This window comes from Epinephelus lanceolatus, chromosome 17 (assembly GCF_041903045.1).
Source record: "Epinephelus lanceolatus isolate andai-2023 chromosome 17, ASM4190304v1, whole genome shotgun sequence".
NCBI classification, from domain to species: domain Eukaryota; kingdom Metazoa; phylum Chordata; class Actinopteri; order Perciformes; family Serranidae; genus Epinephelus; species Epinephelus lanceolatus.
Window position 1 is genome coordinate 27013596 of NC_135750.1, and position 18904 is coordinate 27032499.

Below are 18904 nucleotides of genomic sequence, written 5' to 3' on the forward strand. Positions count from 1 at the left end.
AACCCAGGTCATATTTTGAAAGCAAGACTTCTACTTCCATTATAGGGGTCACCACTTTACATGAATTATATTTTTGTTTATTTCCACAACCACTTTAATTTTAAAAAACAATGTGTTCGTACAACTAAAAAGAGTCTGTGTATTTCAGTGTATGGGGTGAACGAGTTGAAACAAAGCACAAATATAAATCAATTTAAAAAGCTATACAAAAAGATATTTTTGGCAGATATATAGATGAGGAAAGGTTGAGTTAGGGGAGTGCATATGTAACATTGGTTGGCACTTGGACTGTAAATAAACTGGGTGGTAAATAGATTGGGGATAGTTGTATATTACTTGTAAATAAATTTGGGAATTTGTTGAAATAATATATGAGTTAAAAGAAGAAATGTAAGAAAGGGGTAGGGACATACAAGTTTTACTTCTACCTACTCATTTTCAGACACTGTTATCTTTGTCTTGCTTGTCTTTTATCATGTTTTTCTTTTATTTTGGTTTGAAATAAAGTCATTCATTCATCCATTCTTTCAACTAGGCCAGAACCTCAGGAAGTAAGCCTTTCAAACAAGCTACAGGCCTCCCAGAAGTGATCATTATTAGCCACGCCTGACTACTCGGAAAGGTCACCCGCAAGCTGCAGGATAACATTGTTAGCATTAGTGACGTCTAAGTTTTGACAGTCCTTCTTGGGAAGCTTGTTTACCACACCCTACATTATTTTAACGCCCAAAAAACTAGCAAAGGGAGATTACACCTTACACTTTGTGTTCTGTGTATGAAAGGCTCTCGATAAATAAAGGTAATTCATTTTATAATGATACTGTATTAAGGTGATGCATTAACACAATGTGAAGCCATTGTGTGCCTGTGTGAGATATTTATTAAGTAGCCTATGATGTGTAAGATAAGTGTAAATGAAATGTGTAGCCTCTCTGCACTAATAATGAAACATTTCTCTGTCTACAGCTGAGGTCACTCATTTGGAAACTGCTTTCACAGGCATCCTTGACACAGCCTCTCTTCAAACCGCTTAATAAAACGGTTTGTCAAGTGGATGCACTTGTGGTTCAAGTGTGGTCACAGAAGGTCCTTGTCTGCCATCAACAACATGTGATGTTAAGAACCTCACATTAACCTCACAATACTTCATTAACATAAAAACAAGCATCTTATTGAGTTCCAAAATATAACAGTGAAAATGTTGACTGAACATATTGTGTATGGACAATAATAAACCTTATACCAAGTGTGGTTTCCAATCCATTGCTGTAGGCCTACTAAGAAGATGTGACTGAAAGTGTGTAGCCTATAACCAAGTTCTGCTCAATCATCTTTCTTGGCACCTTTCAGTGCTGCTTATTTTCTATCCTACACCATAATAACGTTATTAAGCTGGTGGCCTGGGTCAATTAATAATTGTTTAGAAACCTGGCTGTACCCCAAGATGTAGCTGTCTCACTAGTTACAAACCAAAAGCCATTTAATATTTGTCTGGACACTAGTCTCTCAAAAATTACACTCAGTGTTTTTTGTTTGATGCACATAAACCACTGTCAGTGATTCTGCCTTCACTCTACATCACTACCGAAACTGATGTGTGGCATTTTCACTCCCTTTTCTCACATTAAGTGGCAGCCACTGAAAGTTCAGCATCGGCTGCAACTCTGTTGTGCTCTAGTATGTGTATTAGATGAAATACTTGTCTTGTTGGTCTGTGCCTGTTAATTATTTAGAACTTTATATTTTGTTTGTATTGTGAGCATGAAAGCAAAAGAGTGCCTGAGCAGGGCAGGGCACACTGACTTAGTTAAGGTTTGGCCTTTGGTCCTTTGAGCTTTTTAGTGTTGTGTGAATGACAAGATGCATTACTGAAGGAAGAAAATAATTGTCTATAACTACTTAAATGCTACAAAACTTAGTTTCACCATGGAATTACTGTGAGATTCTCTGAGAATCACAAAGAATTACATGATTTCACTTTTTATTATGTGAATTATTAATGAATAAGTTTCCATATGCAGCTCATGAGCAAAGAAATGCGCTCATTTGTCACTGAGCATTAGCATATTGATGTTTAATTCCTGAATACTAAACCTGCCATAGGTCATACATTTTGTGATTGAGTTGGAACTTGAACTTGCAGTCTGCAGTGTTTCACACTAAAGAAGAATGTTGCATGAGCCTCTTCGGTTGTAGGTCAACTATGTCAGATAGATATAAAGTTTGAGTCCACAGCCTCAGAGCTGGTGGTCTGTTTTTACATTTATTGCATACCATGCAACTCAGGAGGTAGAAAGGTAAGGAAATAGGATTTAAAATATCCGTAGCTGTGTGCAAATTTAACCTAACGAACAGCAGGAAGTAGAATCCTGTTCTCTTTCACTAAGGAAACACAGATAGTTCAGTTATGTCAGGAAGCCCTGCAGGTGCACCTTTTTAAAGTGAGTCCCTTCAGAGGACACGATTTCTATTTGAGGATGTCTTCATGCCTCATGCCTCCGGTCCTGCTCTGAGGCTTCTGTCTACATTTATCATGACTTTTCAGTTGAACAGTGTAGAGCTGCGGGACATGAGGCAGGTGCTTTCACAGGCTCAGTCAGCATAAGTAAGATGTTGGCATGTTGGTTTTTTGCAGTTCACCTATTCATGACCTCAGCCAGAGTGGTAAAACTCAGAAACACCTAAATTTCATGACATGACACAGCATGAAAGGTACATCTGAACAGGTGACTTTTTCCCCTTATATTTGCTATGTCCTTTTTGTTAAAAAAATCCTGGGTCTGACTGTCTGAGGGTGTGTGTGACTGAGAATTATAATAGATTTGCAATCATAAAGATGGTGCCGGAATAATTTTTAATGACTAACTAATGATAATGTCTCCAAAAGAACTGAAAATGTTCCAAAATCTTACCCCTTATCATACATTTAGAGCCCGCGGATTATCTAAGTGTGTGAAGAAATTCATAAAATCAGCAAAAATAACTCTTTAAAGCAGACAGATTTGTTCCTTTACACCAGTGCAAACAAATGTTACACTCTGAAGCTTTCTTTCTGCGTTTAGAGAAAGAGCTGAGGAAATGCTTTATCATAATCACACAGCAGCTACATAAAGGGAACATGAAAAAACCCAACTAAATTTAGCACTGATACTTCTCAGTTTCGTGCTGATAAACTCAGATCTGTCACTGCATATTTTCATAAAGTGAAGTGAAATAAGCCCTCCATAAGTAGATGCCTAAAGCATGGCCCCTTACATAGGACACCTCAGCTTTGTGTCTGGGGCCCTTATAATACTTCTTCCTCCACATGTTTAAAAAGACACCTTGTTCTTTTGATCTTTCATCGCAGTAATTCCACAGTGCCATGCTTTCAAATAGTGTTTGCTCTGATCCCAGTTGGCAAACTAACCTATTTGCACTGATAGTGTGTTAAGATCTCATTGGCTCTACTCTGTGGTTTCATCCAATCAGTGAATCGACCAAAACAGGTCACTGTGACTGACTGCGCTACAAGTGAGGTCAATATTGACAAATCTATCAGGGGCAGGTACAGTATATTCTGTCTATGCACGTGTTTGTTATAACTTTATCTGTCCACGACTTTTTAGGGGTAACCTTTCACCTCTGTATGTGTGGAGTTACTTCAGTGCTGGTAAATGAAGCGTCATCAAACAGTTACCATATGTTTTTGACACTTTAGCATTAGCATTTCCATCACAACAACAAGTAACAAAAAGCAATTAGTTAAAGGGACAGTTAAAATCATAAATATGTATTTTTCCTTTTACCTTTAGTGTCATCTGTCAGTCTAGATTGTTTTGGTGTGAGTTGCCGTGTGTTGGAGACATCAGCTGTAAAGATGTCTGCCTTCTCTCCACTATAATGAAACTAGATGGCACTTGGCTTGTGGTGCTTTAAGTGCCAAAAAAATAAATGTGCAAAACTGAACAGCAATGTCTCTTTGTGGAAATCATTACCCGGCTACTCAAGATAATCCACAGACGTTGTTGTGAGCAGTTTCATGTAGGAACTATTTCTTCTCTATCAAACTACACCCATCAACAGCATCACTGTGCAGAAGGAAGAGTGCATCTCCTGCTAGCTCACCTAGCATCACTGAGCTAGCTAACATTACAGCTCAACTGAGGAGGATGCCATTAATATTCACATCACACTGTCATGAGCATGAGCCTCTTGTAGATGCATGCTTTTGTGCAGTGATGCGGTTGGTGGTTGTATTTTGATAGAAAAAAAATAGTTCCTACATGAAACTGCTCACAACAAGGTTTGTGGATTATCTTGTGTAACTGGGTCATGATTTCTGGAAAAAGGCATTCCTGTTGAGTCTTTCAAATATATGTTTTGGTGCTAAAAATACACCCGCCAACTGAATCACCACAAAACATTAATGGCATCCTCCTCAATTGAGCTGTAACGTGAGCTAGCTCAGTGGTGCTAGGTGAGCTAGCAGTAGATGCAAGCTTCCTTCTGCACAGCGGTGGGGTGAATGGTTGTAGTTTGATGGAAAAAAAAAAAAAGTTCCTACATGAAACTGCTCACAACAAGGTCTTTGGATTATCTTGAGAAACAGTGCCATGGTTTCTGGAAAGAGACATTGCTGTGCAAAAATATATTTTTTGGCGCTTTGAGCACCACAAGCTGAGTGCCATCTAGTTCCATTATATTGGAGAGAAGGCAGACATCTCTATGGCTGATATCTCATCACTTGGCAACTCACACCCCAACAATCTAAATTGATAAATAGGAAACATTCGGGATAAACTGTCAATTTAAAAACCATTTCCATGTATATGCCAGTTGTTACGAGTGCCTATCTTCTGCCTATCTTTATATAGACAATGGACAAAGATATGAATCTAACAAGAGTTTCACATGGGCTGTAGTGCAACTCATGAAGTAGAACATGAAATGTGTACTCTGGTGGTACTGACTCCCATGAGTACTCTGGCATTTCCTCAAAGCTTACCTAATACACCACACAGTCCCATCACAGGATCCACTGTGGTCAATGGATTTAACACAAATGTGCATACAGCTGTGGGCCCACACATTATAACTCAGTAGAAACTGGATAGAGTGGATAGATAGATGGATACCGCCACCTGGTGGTATGATGGATCACTCTTTAAAATGTAGATGCAGTGCATTTTCATACAACAGAAAACTTGTAAGGAGTAAGACATACTAAGCTATAAACCCTCAATACAAATCGAGAATGGCACAGGTGAGTCTTGGGAAAGTAGGATTTATTCAATGCCATTATTACAAATTTATAAAAATGCTAATGTTCTGTAAGAAAAGCATAATGTAAAGGAATTCCCCTGTCTGAATCCATTAGAAATACATTCAATTTCTTATAAAACTATAATGTATTTTAACACTCCGCTGAGCCTGGTCATGATTGTAAAGTATTTTTCATCATCTTAGTGCATCTTTTCTTATATTTCCTTTAAATAAACAAAATGTTTTGAGGATCTGGTAAATATATCAGGTCTGGTACATGAGATCAATAACAATAGGGGAATCTAAAGCAAAATGAAGAAAAACAATAATTACACACTGAAAAGTGAACAGGCAGAGGCAGTTAGGGTGAAGAAGCTGCTAAGGACATGATAAATGTAGTGCAGGGGTGTTGGACATGCCTTGTGCAAATGAAACTAAAATGGAGACTCAGAGTCGTTACCAACATTGGTTTTGCCTGCTAGATGTTCAAATAGCCAGCTGTTGACTTATTCTCCTCACTAATCATCTATGATTCATCCACATTTGCAAAACTAATGTGCATCTTTGATAACCGTGGGATCTTGAGGCCACTTCCTACAAACAAGAATGTGGAGACTGATCCAACTGTCCATTCCTGAGGTGAGGAGCAGCTATTTTAAAACACTCCAAGATGATCTGTCTTGTCTTATAAGTCGCTCATGAGTTGGGGTTTTTTTTTCTACTATTGTTGGTTTGGCTGTACACTAATGTCAGAGCCCAGGAATGCAGATCATGTGGATGTTTTTTCCAGGCACTAGTTTTGCTTCTGTAAAACTGTTCCATTGCCAAACAAGAAAGCCCCAACAGAATCATAAAACTTAGGTTATGGCTATGTGAAAAACATGCTTTACGTCTTAAAAAAAAGTATTTTAAAGTGTATATGAGAGAGGAGCTCAGAGTCAGAATTTATGTAGGCAAAAATATGCTTGAAAAAAAGGCAAGATGTGTACTATGTGCATAATGTAAAAAAAAAAGAAAAAAAAAGAAGAAAAAAAAAGAAACTTAATTAGGACAAAGTATAATCTCCTCTATTGGTGCTGCGAAGGAATGGAAGACCTTAATGTTGGCAACCTCGTTCTCTGAAGGCGTTCACATCAAGTTAGGCTTCCATAAATAATGGAAAAGGATGGACCACGGACCAGAGGACAGGGACTTTGTAAACATGAAGACATTCTGCTTACAAGACACTTGGCCTCGCGCAGGGTGTTTAAGTGGCATCAGACCCATGGGTGGGAACAGAGATAGGGCTTCGATTCATGTCCATGCAAGGCCCCGGGGGACGCCAGGCTTCCATTTTCTATGACTGGTCACTTGGTAATGGCAGGACATGGATACTTGAAGTCTTGTCCGTTGGTCTTGAGCAGGTCAATGCATCCCTGCAATAGAGTCACATTGTTCTGGGGAGACGGGAGAAAATAGTATGAATACTCCGTTCTGTTCCAAGTCATGAGGACATCCATGTCACCAAATGAAACATTTGAATGCACACTTGTATCCCAGTTATAATCAGGTTTTTGAGTATGCATTTTCAGGTGTAAACAACATATCCTAATAACCTGAACAGATTGCTATCCTAAGTGCATGAAGATCAAGGTGAGCACAAATCAAAGTGGGTACTACACTTTTAAATCAGTCACAGAACAAATTCAATCGCACAGAACAGACTCGCTGAAATGATACAGATATGAAAAAGAGGCTGCAATTTAAAAGTCCTTTATTTGGGTGATTTATAATTTGGTCTCTTGGACATTCAAGGTTAAATTTATTCACTCAGACTGAAGAAGTGTGCATGATTAAATGCACCATGAAGCAACAGGAAATGAGTTTAACTTATTTTCCAAATGATTCTGTGTTTCCAGTAACACACAGGCAGCGTTACGTGGGGTTTCAAAGCACACCTTGCCGCTTCAGTGTTTCCGCTTCCCACAAATGCCTAACTGTCAAACCGCATGAGTGCAGACCAGGTAGACAACAACAACAGGCCAATGGAAAAAGCAGAAATATTGTTGTAGCAGATAAAATGTTAAAAAGCAGATAAAAGTTGGGAAAACTGGACTAATAGGAAATGACTGCAAGACAGGAAATTATTCATTATCATTGTGACATTCAGGTTTACAGGTGCATATGAGATGTATTAATGGTACTGGTGCATGATTTTTACACTTCATCTACATAATACGATTGAAACAAAGTGTATGTCCCTATAGGAGTGTTACAAGAGTATTTTTAATAAGTATAAATATTAGTTGGCTCTATTGTGCTGCTCACCTTGGCATGTTTTATCTCCAGCTCAGCCATCTCTATGAGGTTCTTCCTGAAGGCCACAACGCGCCTGCCCTTGAAACTGGTGAGTTCTATGAGGAAAAACAGTGCCCAGTTAAAAATGCGCCTGCACAGTGCACACCACTTGACACACAAAGACACAAGCACAGAATGAGCCAGCATCTCTTGTGCTCGGATGCACAAACCTTTCTTCCCAGACTCTGAGAGCTTGTCAAATTTCTGCAGGCACTGCTGCTGGTGCTCCTCTGCCTGGGCAATGTCCTTGCTCTTCAGCCGAGCCTTATCCAAGGCCTTGTTAGAGTTCTCGTAGTCGACTAACGCCCGGGCTCGCCTGTACAGAAGGTCCTGATATGTGCCAGATAGTTAGTTAAATAGATAACATAAAAAAATAAAAGAATAAATGGGAAGCCAAAAGTGAAGTGCACTTGAAATATTTTAACTGAGACAACTTGGCAACATGTTCATGTTTGCAAAAGACAGATTTAACACAAGATGAGCTTTACACACACTTGTTTTTTCATAGCAGGGTTTCTCACTGCTCCTCAAATGCAATTATTTAAATCTGAATAAATACTCAATTAATCCTCATGCTGAATACGACAATTATGTGCGTCTCTAATCCCACATTGCCTGGAAAATGGCTGCCTTGCTCCTCTGAGTAATGCAGATTATTTTCTGTTCATCGTTACCCCATAAATCTTCATTCAGATTTGCTTATTGAGAACAATGAGGACTGATACTAAGCTCTGATCCGTGGCAAATAGCAGAGCTTTTGTTATTTGGATGAGTATAGTTCTGTCTGGGGGGAATGGGTCGCATAGTGATTGAGATACAGCAACATGTAAACTTCTTAAAATAAGGAGCATACGTGCATCTCTTATAAGGCAGAAGATTAACATGTCTCACCTTGGCGGCCTGGATGTCTCTCATGTAATATCTTAGCAGCTCTGTGAGTTTCAGCTCCTGGTCAGATGCTACTCGTCCCTCCACTTTCTGCAGGGACACAAATAAGGACACATAGTAGATACTACAACGCATCTACAAATAAGAGCAATATTTACAATGGGGGCTGTTCTTACTCTGAGCTTCTCAAACAGGTCTGACAACTTCTCCAGGTGCCTGAGAAGAAAGTAAAGATATTAACATGTAAAACTCTGCAGTTATGTCTTTGCTAATGACGTGATTTGAAACTATGTGCATGCAAATATCACCTTAATCTAGCTTTTGAAAATCATCCACAAAAGCAGTGATTTGTTGCACAAGATAGGGCCAAAAACACAACAATCACTTATAATCTTCAACAGCAGGTGCATCTTTGCATAAAAATCATCCAATTATACATAAAACTCACTTTTTATTTGCTGTGGTATCCTCAGCAGAGAGAGTGCTCAGAGTGGCAGAGATGTGAATGTAATCATCCGCAATATCTGTAGCAACAGAAATCAGAAGCCAAAACTAAGCCAGTTACAAATATTCATTCACTTATTCTACTTAACTCAAAATCTAATATATAACTGTGTTATACTTTTGTGCGCGCGGGTCATTTTCTCTGCTTTGGCAGTGGAATCCTTTATCTTGCTGTAGTAGTCAAGCAGAAACGTCTTCTCCTGCTCGAAAAACTCATCCACTTCCTGTACAGGTCACACACACACAAACAGACAAAGGTAATTGAGGAAGTGGATACGATACTGCATCTGTAATGATGCTATGCAAATAATGTAAACAGATCGTGCATGGGCCTCACCTTTATTCCTGAGATAAGGACCTCATCTGCTGACTTCACCATGTTTTTAAAGAATCCTCCAAACATTTCCTTGGCATTCTTTCTTCTCACAGTGAGCTACAATGACAGAATTTAGACAGGTTAGATATCAACTCTAAAAGTGGAATTTGATTTATTACAGTATATGTTGTTGTGGGAACTACAAAGGGAACTGAAGTAATGGTTGTAACTGTGACAATAGTTCATTGTTTTTAATCACTGTGTCACGGCGTGGTGCACAAATACATGTGGTTCATGCTCTTTCATCAGACTAGTACCTAAGTGTATAAGGATTTTAACTACTTTAAATTACATTTATGTAGCTGATGCTTTTATACAAGGCAAATTAAAATAAGTACATTTAACCATGTGGGTACAACCCAAAAAAGTGCAGCATTCACGCAAGTACATCAAATATGCTGATCTACTATAAAGTGCTAGATTTACAGACAATAGTAGATAGAGGAAGGTTTTTTTCCCCCTCCCTAATTTTATTTTATGGGCCGAGGTGCAGTCTGAACAGATGAGTTTTCTCTTTAACTCTTAGCCAAACTCAAAAACAACAGCCACCAACTAACAAAGACTACAAAGATAAGCATAACTGCTGATCACAGCAGGATGTAAGCCATGTGTCACAAGTCTCCAGTAAACTCTACTTCCTCTCTTTCCAACTGACAACTCAGGAAAGGAAGTCAGCATTATGGGGAACTCACATCCTGGTCATACTCTAAGAAAATCTGGAAGTTTCTGTCTTTGCTTAAAATGGGGTGAGAGGACAATCTCTGCAGGAAGACTTCGTGCACTTGGACAGTTTTCTTAAACACAGCCAGGTACTCACTGAAAAGAAAACAGACACAGCAAGAGGAAGTTTGGTTTTTGTATAACAATATCATACTGACGTTTGAAAAGGATCTAATGTGATGCTGTCTAAACAATACAAAGCAATGTCAGGTGTTTTGTTTGAGTGTCACACTCACGCCTCCAGCTCCTGCTTCATTTTATTGTACTCCTCCTTGGTCATGGTGGCTTCACCTTCCCCCAGTTTGTGCATCTTCTCTCTTGGGCTTTCAAAGTCAGGCTTTGGGGGTGCAGGAGGAATCTATGAATGATAAAGCCGGAAAAAAATACTTCAGATTTGTGACAGGTTAAATGGTGTTAATGCGTTATATGCTATTAAACTTCTGTAAAAAAATATTTTTCACTAAGTATACAGGCACCAAAGACAAATAGTGACATGACAGCCTCTGTCTATATATGTGAGTCATGTCTGCTGCACGTGGTCCAACTTACTATTAGGCCAGCATAGTCCTCTGTCTCAACCAGAGTATCATGTAGCCAGATGAAGTCTTCATGTTGCCTGGGAACAGAGAACTCTGGCTTCTGGAAAGAGCTAAGTGTGGTCTGGGAACACAATTAAGGTTTTTGACAATGTTATTTACTATTTTTGAAAATAGTATGTTTATGTAGGGGGTACAATTTTTTTTTTTACCTTTGTATGGACAGTAAACTTGACTTTATCCCGTTCACAGAGTGCATCAGGAATGTCAATGAGAAGAGAGGCATCATGGTTCAGATCCACCGACACAGAGCGCATCTAGGGAGAAAGAATATAAAGTGGTTATCAGAAAATATCACTTGTTATGTACAGATGCATTTTTTTGTTTGTGGTCACTTGGTTTTAAATGTGTCTCTCAAGAAATATACAACCTGTGTCTCGTCTGATTATCATCATTCTTGTCAATATCATAAATGCAATTTGATTCATTTTATTTTAGTTTGATTAGACAGAGGTAGCTAAAGCATTGCCTATCTGATGTTTCTATGGGGTACTAAGAATTTAAAGTGTTAAATAAAAAGTAGGACTGTGTGTAGCAGCACACATTTTGAATATTGGTTCAATTATCAGTCACTATTCATAGTTAAAATGTATAACAGTTTCATTTAGGTCTTAACCAGTAAAGCAGCACTACAAATCCTCAGTGTCTGGAGTCTTTCCCAGCTTGACAATATACAAACAGGTCAGAGGAATGTTCTTTTAGCTGCAACAATGTTGAGAGCACAAAGTCATCACTTTGATCAGTCATCAGCCCTCTATCTGATTCAACACTCGCCAGTCCTGAGTGGCTACAACTTTACAGTGAGGACAAAGTAAGGTTGGAGGCTAGAGATACAGAAGGGAGTCTTAATCCATAGAGCCCGAGAGGTCAAGCTCAATCCATAGAGTTCAATGTTACATTTTGTTTGAATTCCTAATGTGCACAGGGGCTCTTAGAAATCATTCTTCCATGAGTTTGGAGCTTGAAGTGTCTGGGGGGTGTTGGGTAAAAGGCTGGAGGCAGATTATTTCGGATCTCAACAATAAGCACAGACTCCAGTTCTTCTTTGGCTTTCAGCCTGGATCCACACCCTTGTTGATCTGTTATACTGAAGCATGGGAATAGGCTAAACACAGTCTTTACTATTCCTTCTCTTGCTGGTGAAGCTATACACCTTACACTCAGCTGTCAGTTTATTCAGGTACACCCACCATGAAGGCCATACAGGTCAATTTTTGTTGTAACTGTTTTAAAGAGGTGTTGATACAATGGCCATTCAGATGGCATATATTGATGTCTTGTGTCACTGATATGAATGGGATGACCAAATTATTAGGAACTCCTTTCAGTATATCACATCGCCACAAACTACATCCTCCAAAGTGAACGTAACGTTGAATCAACACCTCTCAAAAACGACAATTCCTGTCAGATTGATAACAGTTTTAGCTCAATAAAGTCCACCGAGTTGTCACAGTCCACTGTTGCACAGCTCTGCAACACACTCCTCAAACTGAGTTAAACAGCAGCGGAAGCGAGGAAAACATAACTTAATGCCAGGCAAATTTTATCACTTTTCTGACACTTTTACGTCAATTGGCGTCAATCACTGCATGTCTTAACACGATCAGTATGTACGGTAACAAACAAGCAAATAACACCTTTTAAATAAATGCAATTTGACACCACTCCTATACCGTTACACACTTTTTCATAGCTTTATCGATTAAATGTTAGCTAGCTTTAGCTAAGGGCTAGCCTTATGCAGACAGAAAACAACAAGTTAGCGGCAACAACTTAGCCAGAAAGCAACCGTTAGTGTTAGCTACCTAAATGCTACCAGGGCTGGCTTTTTGGTGCAATTTAAATGCCGAGACCCATTTCCCTTACCTTTTCCTTATTGCTTTCGTCTATTGTGGATGTCATGGTGGGATTTAAATCGACGGAACGGCAAGAACAGGCCCACAACCCAAATAACAAAACTATATGCAGGAAGCTGTCCGTCGGCTGACTGGTTAGCTGCCTGACGAGCTGTCAAACGGTTTTTTTCGCCCCCATCCTGATGATGTCAGTTTAAATCCCGCCTTAAAGTAAATGTAACAAGACAACGTCAAATTTACAAGAGCTACGGTTAGTTTTTAACCTGGTCAGTTATGTCGCATTTCTATTCGTGCGATTTAATACAAAAAATAGCGTTAACTTCTTTATAAACAGCAATGTTAACGTTACGTTTTGTTATCATTAGTTAGTAACTGAAAATAACTCTGGCCCAATAACCGCGCGGATGTATTTCAATGATACACTGGGCATTATGGGTCATGTAGTTTTTTCTTTTAAAAATGCAAACATATGAACCACGCACGGAACTACAACTCCCAGCTACGGAAATGTGTGCAACCGAAGAGGAAGGTCGTATGGAAACAGTTGAGTTTGTTTGGACGACTCTCTCGTGAACACGTTGGGGCGAGTACCATCACCAAAATGAAAGAGACATCTTAAATGTACTGTTAAAACACCATACTTTTGTATAGTTCGTTAGCTAGTAAGTTATTGTCTGCTACGCTAGTTGTATAAAAGTCGTCAAAATGTTCATTATTAAACGCGTGGTGTGCGTTGGGGGCATCATTGTCCCTCAATGCACCTCTCTCCTCTTTGCGAGCAACTTCTCTGCTTGCCATTGCCTAACATCCCCAAAGAGACCCAGCCCGTACAGCTCAGTGGACAGTGAGCGCTACTCTTCTCTCGTGAAGTCCGTCATGTCATCCAGGGTCAGTTCCCAAACCCCCGAGACCCTCCTAGCGGAGGATGACCACATCTATGGACCTGTTGTCAAAGCTCAGGCGCCCTCCAGACCACAGAAGAGGGCACCCAAAACTCTCCATCCCTTCTTACACTGCGAGGAGACTCCTGAAACAGAGGAGCCAGAGTCAGGACCTCCAACCCGGATTTCGTTAAACCGGGGCCAAGACAGGTCTTTCCTACCCAGTGTGACCCACATTCTTCAGCAGACCCTTTCCCCAGAGCAGATCTTTTATTTGGAGAGGTGGAAGAGGAGGATGATCGCAGAGCTCGGAGAGGAAGGCTTTAAACAATACAGTCAGAGTAAGTTTCCATAAGCTGATTTTGAATTATGGGTGGGTGTGGAAACTTGGATACAGGGTTTGTTTGAGGCAGGACAAACTGTGAGAAGTGACCAATGTTTTTGTCTTCAATCAGATTTGTTTAGGCAAGGGAAGATTTTCCATTCAGCTGTGGAGGACATCCTGACATCAGGCACAACATCGGAGGACAAAATTTCCTCAGAGTGTTCAGAGTATCCACCTGAGGTACAGGGATACATGCAGAGCATCTCTCACATACTGGGGGATGTCAGAGCAGTGAGAGCCATTGAAAGCACTGTGCAACATGACGCACTGAACTATCTGGGCATTGTGGATTGTGTTGCTCGCTACAGGTAAATATAATTTGCAGACAAAGGTAGACTTCACTTTTTCCACAACAGACTTGACTTGACTGTTTTTTCCGCAGGGGTGTGTTATGTGTTATTGACTGGAAGACCTCAGAGAAGCCCAAACCATTCCTGAGCAACACATATGACAACCCTATTCAGGTGGCAGCCTATGCCGGGGCTTTGAACAGTGATGGAAACTACAACTACCAGGTGATCTACTGAGATAAATGATGTGATGATCTTTTAATGCTCCGCTTTCCACCAGGATTTTCCTTAATGCTCAACCGGAAAGCCATGATCACTGTATGTCTGCCACAGTGTCACACACATAAACCAACCATATACCCACTGATGTCTTCTCATTGCAGGTTGAAAATGGACTCATAGTTGTGGCCTACAAGGATGGCTCACCTGCCCATGCTCATCAGTTGAGCTCTGAGCTGATGTCGGAGTACTGGAAAAGGTGGCTGGTTCGTCTGGAAGTGTTTACAGAGCAAAGGTAAAGTAATCCGAACTTTTGTTTTTATTCCTTTGAAAAGAATTTACATTTTGTTTACCACTGATTTTATTCAGAAATACCTGCAATAAGACTGTCTAATTATATTGTTATTGACCTGATCTTGGATATCACTTTTGGCAATTCCCCAGTCAGTCTGGTCGATTTATTAATACATATTGCTTCTGAATATTTCAAACGGTTTTGATGCTGTTTTCCTGCACTATCAGTACACTCATACTGGCTGCGCTTTCTCGCTATCGTCAAAGTTTACCACAGTCATTCTGCTGTTCTCTGCTACTAACCAAGAAAAAAAAGTCATTGTCATGGTAAAGTCTTGTTATATTTATCTTTTAATCAAAAAAATGTAATTATAAACCCTTAATGTCAGTTTTTTTCACGTGGTAAAAAATGGTATTGATTATCAATATTTTACAAGGTATTACACTGAAGTTAGAATTTCCACTACAGACACTACAAACAACAAAAACAAGAGCAATAATATCATGAGAGTGAAAGAACAAGTATATTGCATTCCTCCATGCATGTCAGACAAAATCGAACTATGTCAAAGCAAATATGATCACAATCCTGCTCCTCAGATGTTACAACTATGAAACATTATTTAGGCACTTGATCTTAGGAACAGATTTCAACACATCAAACATAAAGCGCTCTCCCATGGTGCTGGTAGGTGTTTAACACAAACAGAGCTCGGTGAAACGCTGACTGTAAACAGGCACTGATGTCTACATCTATCAGACATAGAAAACAAATCAGAATGCTCTGCAGACATTGGAAGAAAACTTGGATATCTTGTGTTTTTGTAGAAGAACATCGAGTTTTCTTATCATATTATCATATTCTTATCAATGTAAAGTGAAATGTAAGGTAAATTTAACAGTGTGTAATGAGGACATCATTTCCCATTATTCTAAAACATAGATTTGTCATTTACACTAATTCTTTTTCTTTTCATTTCAGATCCAGTAATGCATCAAGTGCTTCCATGGAAAAGAGGTGAAATGCGTAAAGAGAGATCTTTAAGGAAGTGTCCATGAAGCAGGTTGTTTCGGTTTAAGGCAACTGAACCTAAACTGAACACATAACATTCTGACTAGCATTTTCCCCTTTTCTAATTGTCATCTTCTCTAAGGAATTAAAAAATCATTAAATCCACACCAGGCCTCCCTGTGTGAGGGGTCCTCAGTGAAGCCCAGGTTTTTAAAGAGCCTGTAGGAAACCTTATTCTCCTCCTCTACGAAGCAGAACACTGGGTAGCCGTCAGCGTGGCGTTTCTTGGCCATAGTGCTGACCAGGACTTTGGCGTAGCCTTTCCCTCTGTGCTCTGGCAGAGTGTACAACACGCCTATCGAACATGACGCGTAGGTCAGGATCCAGGACACAGGCTTTCCCTCTGTGTCCAGCACGCAGTAGGACGGGAAGTTAGCGAGCATGTTCCGGATCATCCTGACAGCATTGTTGTTCTGTGCAAACTTCCACATCTGACACACCAAGCCAGTGTGTGATTCATCAAGAGAGCTTAATGAGATCCCCGAGCTGATGCAGAGCAGAGCAGAGCAAAATCCTGCTTCATTAATTAACTATTAAATTTAAAATAATGATTTCTGTCACACATTAGACACTTAAGATATCACTGCATAGCTAGGCCTTACCTCTCTATGGAGGGAAGGTTGGATATATCCTCCAGTATCATCATGTGACACACTGCCAGTCTGTGGTAGGACACGTGTTTTTCTGATGCAAGTGCTGTCAATATCTCCATATGGCGACTGTTGATTCCTTGGAAAGATATAATGAAAATTTTTTTTTTACTGAAAAGCTATAAATAAATGTGTGAAACTTAATTTTGGTATTTGTATTTATTTTGAGTTCTGAGAAAATGTTTTATTCAAACATGATTTAAGATTCCAGTTATACAGTCTATCAGAAGTGATTTCAACCTTGTTTGAAACATAAATGTACAGCCATCATAAACCTGATCTGGTATTTTTGTCTTTGAATTGAGAGTTTATGTTTCTCTTAAGATATGAATAAACCCCTCTCATTACATCTTGTCCGTCTATCTTCTCGTTTCTGATTTGTTTTACTCGGACTTTGCTCTTCCAAAGTGGTCCTATAATCATTCACATACTGTAATGGCACTGACATACGGATCTTTGCACTCATAAATTTTTGGGGCTTTGATATGCCATTATAACAGGAGGACTTTGGACATGATAAAAGAAAGGGAAAAAAACTAAAAGTAAATTTGTACCTTGAAGACAGCAGTGCAAAAATCACATTTAGGTTTCTGAGTTTTGTATTTTTTCTCCATTGTCTTGTTGGTGGTGCAGGTATGTTAATGGCACACTCCTATATTACAAAAAAAGGTTACATTTTAAGTCTGCAAACAGTGCATTAGTGCCACAGTAATATTTCAATGATCATAGGGCCAAATTGTAAGAGCAGCGTGCTGACAAAAGAATAGAATAAAAGGTAAATGCACTGATGTTCACATTACTATTCAAGAGAATATGAAAAAAAAATCTTAGTGCCATTACCAACACACATGTACTGGGTCCAGTCAAAAAAAGAGGACTTCCTGATGGTTTCTTCTAGAATAGCTTCATCATTTGCAAAAATCAGAATGTCTTTGAAGAGATCCCCCCTCTGTAAGAAAAATGAGATGTGAAGATTTTGTATATGCATGAATACAGATCAGAGGTGGGTAGAGTAGCCAAATATTGTACTCAAGTAAGAGTACTGATACTTTAGAACAATATTACTCAAGTAAAAGTAAAAAGTAGTCTTCCAAATAATTACTTGAGTAAGAGTGAAAGAGTATTTGGTGAAAAAACTACTCAAGTACTGAGTAACTGTTGAGTTACGTCTGATTTATTTGTAAAATAAGAACATGAACGTAATCAATCAATCAAAAATAATAATCTGCAAATTCATGTATTTTAAACGATACCCCTTTAACTAAAACAAAAATAAATCAAATCTTTACAAACATAACATAAATCAAGGCACAAGAAACAAATATATTCTTATATATACTGTACACACACACACACACACACATATATATATATATATATATATATATATATATACAGTACAGGCCAAAAGTTTGGACACACCTTCTCATTCAATGCGTTTTCTTTATTTTCATGACTATTTACATTGTAGATTCTCACAGAAGGCATCAAAACTATGAATGAACACATGTGGAGTTATGTACTTAACAAAAAAAGGTGAAATAACTGAAAACATGTTTTATATTCTAGTTTCTTCAAAATAGCCACCCTTTGCTCTGATTACTGCTTTGCACACTCTTGGCATTCTCTCCATGAGCTTCAAGAGGTAGTTGAATGAGAAGGTGTGTCCAAACTTTTGGCCTGTACTGTATATATATGTAATTATGTACTCAGAGGTGGGTAGAGTAGCCAAATATTGTACTCAAGTAAGAGTATTGTTGCTTTAAAACAATATAACTCAAGTAAAACTAAAAAGCATTTTGCATTAAAACTACTCTGAAAAGTACAATTTATCCAAAAAGTTACTCAAGTAAATGTAACTGAGTAAATGTAACTAGTTACTACCCACCTCTGATACAGATACATATACTTATTTGAAATACATATATACATATTACCTGTTCACATTCTGGTTTACAGACAACAACACTGAACTCTGGCCATTTGTCCACTAAGATCCTCACAGGGTCTGATCTGACCCTGTTCATGTAGACCAGATATCCATACACCTTAAACATGAAAGAAATAGTTACATTGCATTTAAAGAATTGTTTGAGCAGGTCTTCGCAGTAAATATGTTTAAAGAGGTTGTCAGACTAAATAATAATAGACCAACGTGAGCCATCGACTTGCAATGGGCTATGAAATGTAGCGTAAATTTTCAGTTATTGTTGACGTGAGTGGACGCACCTGTTGTGACCGAGGTAAATATCTCTTTAGCTGCATCTCAGCCATTTTAAGCTGGTCTCCTGTCAGTTCTACGGTCATTTCTGCTGAAGAATTCCCAATTTGTAAAATCAGAGAATCAGCACTGAGTCTAAGGGTGCGTCCCAAGTCTCTTATTTTTATAGTGCTACCAGAGATACTGGATGAAGGGAGATACCCGACTGTAGGCTTATCCAATGTTAAAAAAACGGTTACTCTTCCTGTCTCCTAAGTGGGCGTGGTTAGCTCTCCCTCCAATCAAAGCCTGTTCTCCCTCGTGGCGCTGACGTCACTGAATCAGGACGTGAGCTGGAAAATGAACCCAATATTTACTTTAGTGACTAC

At 39.0% G+C, this 18904-nt stretch overlaps 3 protein-coding genes across 3 annotated transcripts; 1 reads left to right on the plus strand and 2 right to left on the minus strand.

Annotated features, from left to right (window-relative positions):
• Nucleotides 1-5250: 5250 nt before the first annotated feature.
• Nucleotides 5251-12694, minus strand: snx5 (sorting nexin 5). The gene is made up of 13 exons (XM_033613458.2): nucleotides 12535-12694; nucleotides 10818-10922; nucleotides 10619-10729; nucleotides 10306-10427; nucleotides 10042-10165; nucleotides 9311-9406; nucleotides 9092-9197; nucleotides 8918-8993; nucleotides 8646-8685; nucleotides 8473-8559; nucleotides 7752-7911; nucleotides 7552-7637; nucleotides 5251-6680 (listed from the first exon to the last, which is right to left on the minus strand). Exons 1-13 carry the CDS (start codon nucleotides 12568-12570, stop codon nucleotides 6591-6593), a joined length of 1239 nt encoding a protein of 412 aa, XP_033469349.1. The 5' UTR covers nucleotides 12571-12694; the 3' UTR covers nucleotides 5251-6590.
• A 395-nt stretch (nucleotides 12695-13089) lies between these two features.
• mgme1 (mitochondrial genome maintenance exonuclease 1) lies at nucleotides 13090-16664 on the plus strand. The gene is made up of 5 exons (XM_033613459.2): nucleotides 13090-13746; nucleotides 13861-14098; nucleotides 14173-14305; nucleotides 14464-14594; nucleotides 15576-16664. Exons 1-5 carry the CDS (start codon nucleotides 13230-13232, stop codon nucleotides 15613-15615), a joined length of 1059 nt encoding a protein of 352 aa, XP_033469350.1. The 5' UTR covers nucleotides 13090-13229; the 3' UTR covers nucleotides 15616-16664.
• On the minus strand, nucleotides 15743-18761 carry LOC117248402 (glycine N-acyltransferase). The gene is made up of 5 exons (XM_033613460.2): nucleotides 18545-18761; nucleotides 18253-18363; nucleotides 17156-17264; nucleotides 16268-16394; nucleotides 15743-16151 (listed from the first exon to the last, which is right to left on the minus strand). The coding sequence occupies exons 1-5, from the start codon at nucleotides 18620-18622 to the stop codon at nucleotides 15743-15745; spliced, it is 834 nt and encodes a 277-aa protein (XP_033469351.1). The 5' UTR covers nucleotides 18623-18761.
• Between the last annotated feature and the right edge of the window lie 143 nt (nucleotides 18762-18904).

Coding starts and splice junctions, on each gene's coding strand:
- snx5 (XM_033613458.2), bottom strand. CDS start 12,570: ATGACATCCACAATAGACGAAAGCAATAAGGAAAAG. Junction 9,198..9,310: donor TCCTTATCTCAGGAATAAAG/GTGAGGCCCATG, acceptor TGACCTGTACAG/GAAGTGGATGAGTTTTTCGA. Junction 6,681..7,551: donor TGGAGATAAAACATGCCAAG/GTGAGCAGCACA, acceptor CCGTCTCCCCAG/AACAATGTGACTCTATTGCA.
- mgme1 (XM_033613459.2), top strand. CDS start 13,230: ATGTTCATTATTAAACGCGTGGTGTGCGTTGGGGGCATCATTGTCCCT. Junction 13,747..13,860: donor CTTTAAACAATACAGTCAGA/GTAAGTTTCCAT, acceptor GTCTTCAATCAG/ATTTGTTTAGGCAAGGGAAG. Junction 14,595..15,575: donor GAAGTGTTTACAGAGCAAAG/GTAAAGTAATCC, acceptor TTTTCATTTCAG/ATCCAGTAATGCATCAAGTG.
- LOC117248402 (XM_033613460.2), bottom strand. CDS start 18,622: ATGACCGTAGAACTGACAGGAGACCAGCTTAAAATGGCTGAGATGCAG. Junction 18,364..18,544: donor ATTTACCTCGGTCACAACAG/GTGCGTCCACTC, acceptor TTCATGTTTAAG/GTGTATGGATATCTGGTCTA. Junction 16,152..16,267: donor AACCTTCCCTCCATAGAGAG/GTAAGGCCTAGC, acceptor GCTCTGCATCAG/CTCGGGGATCTCATTAAGCT.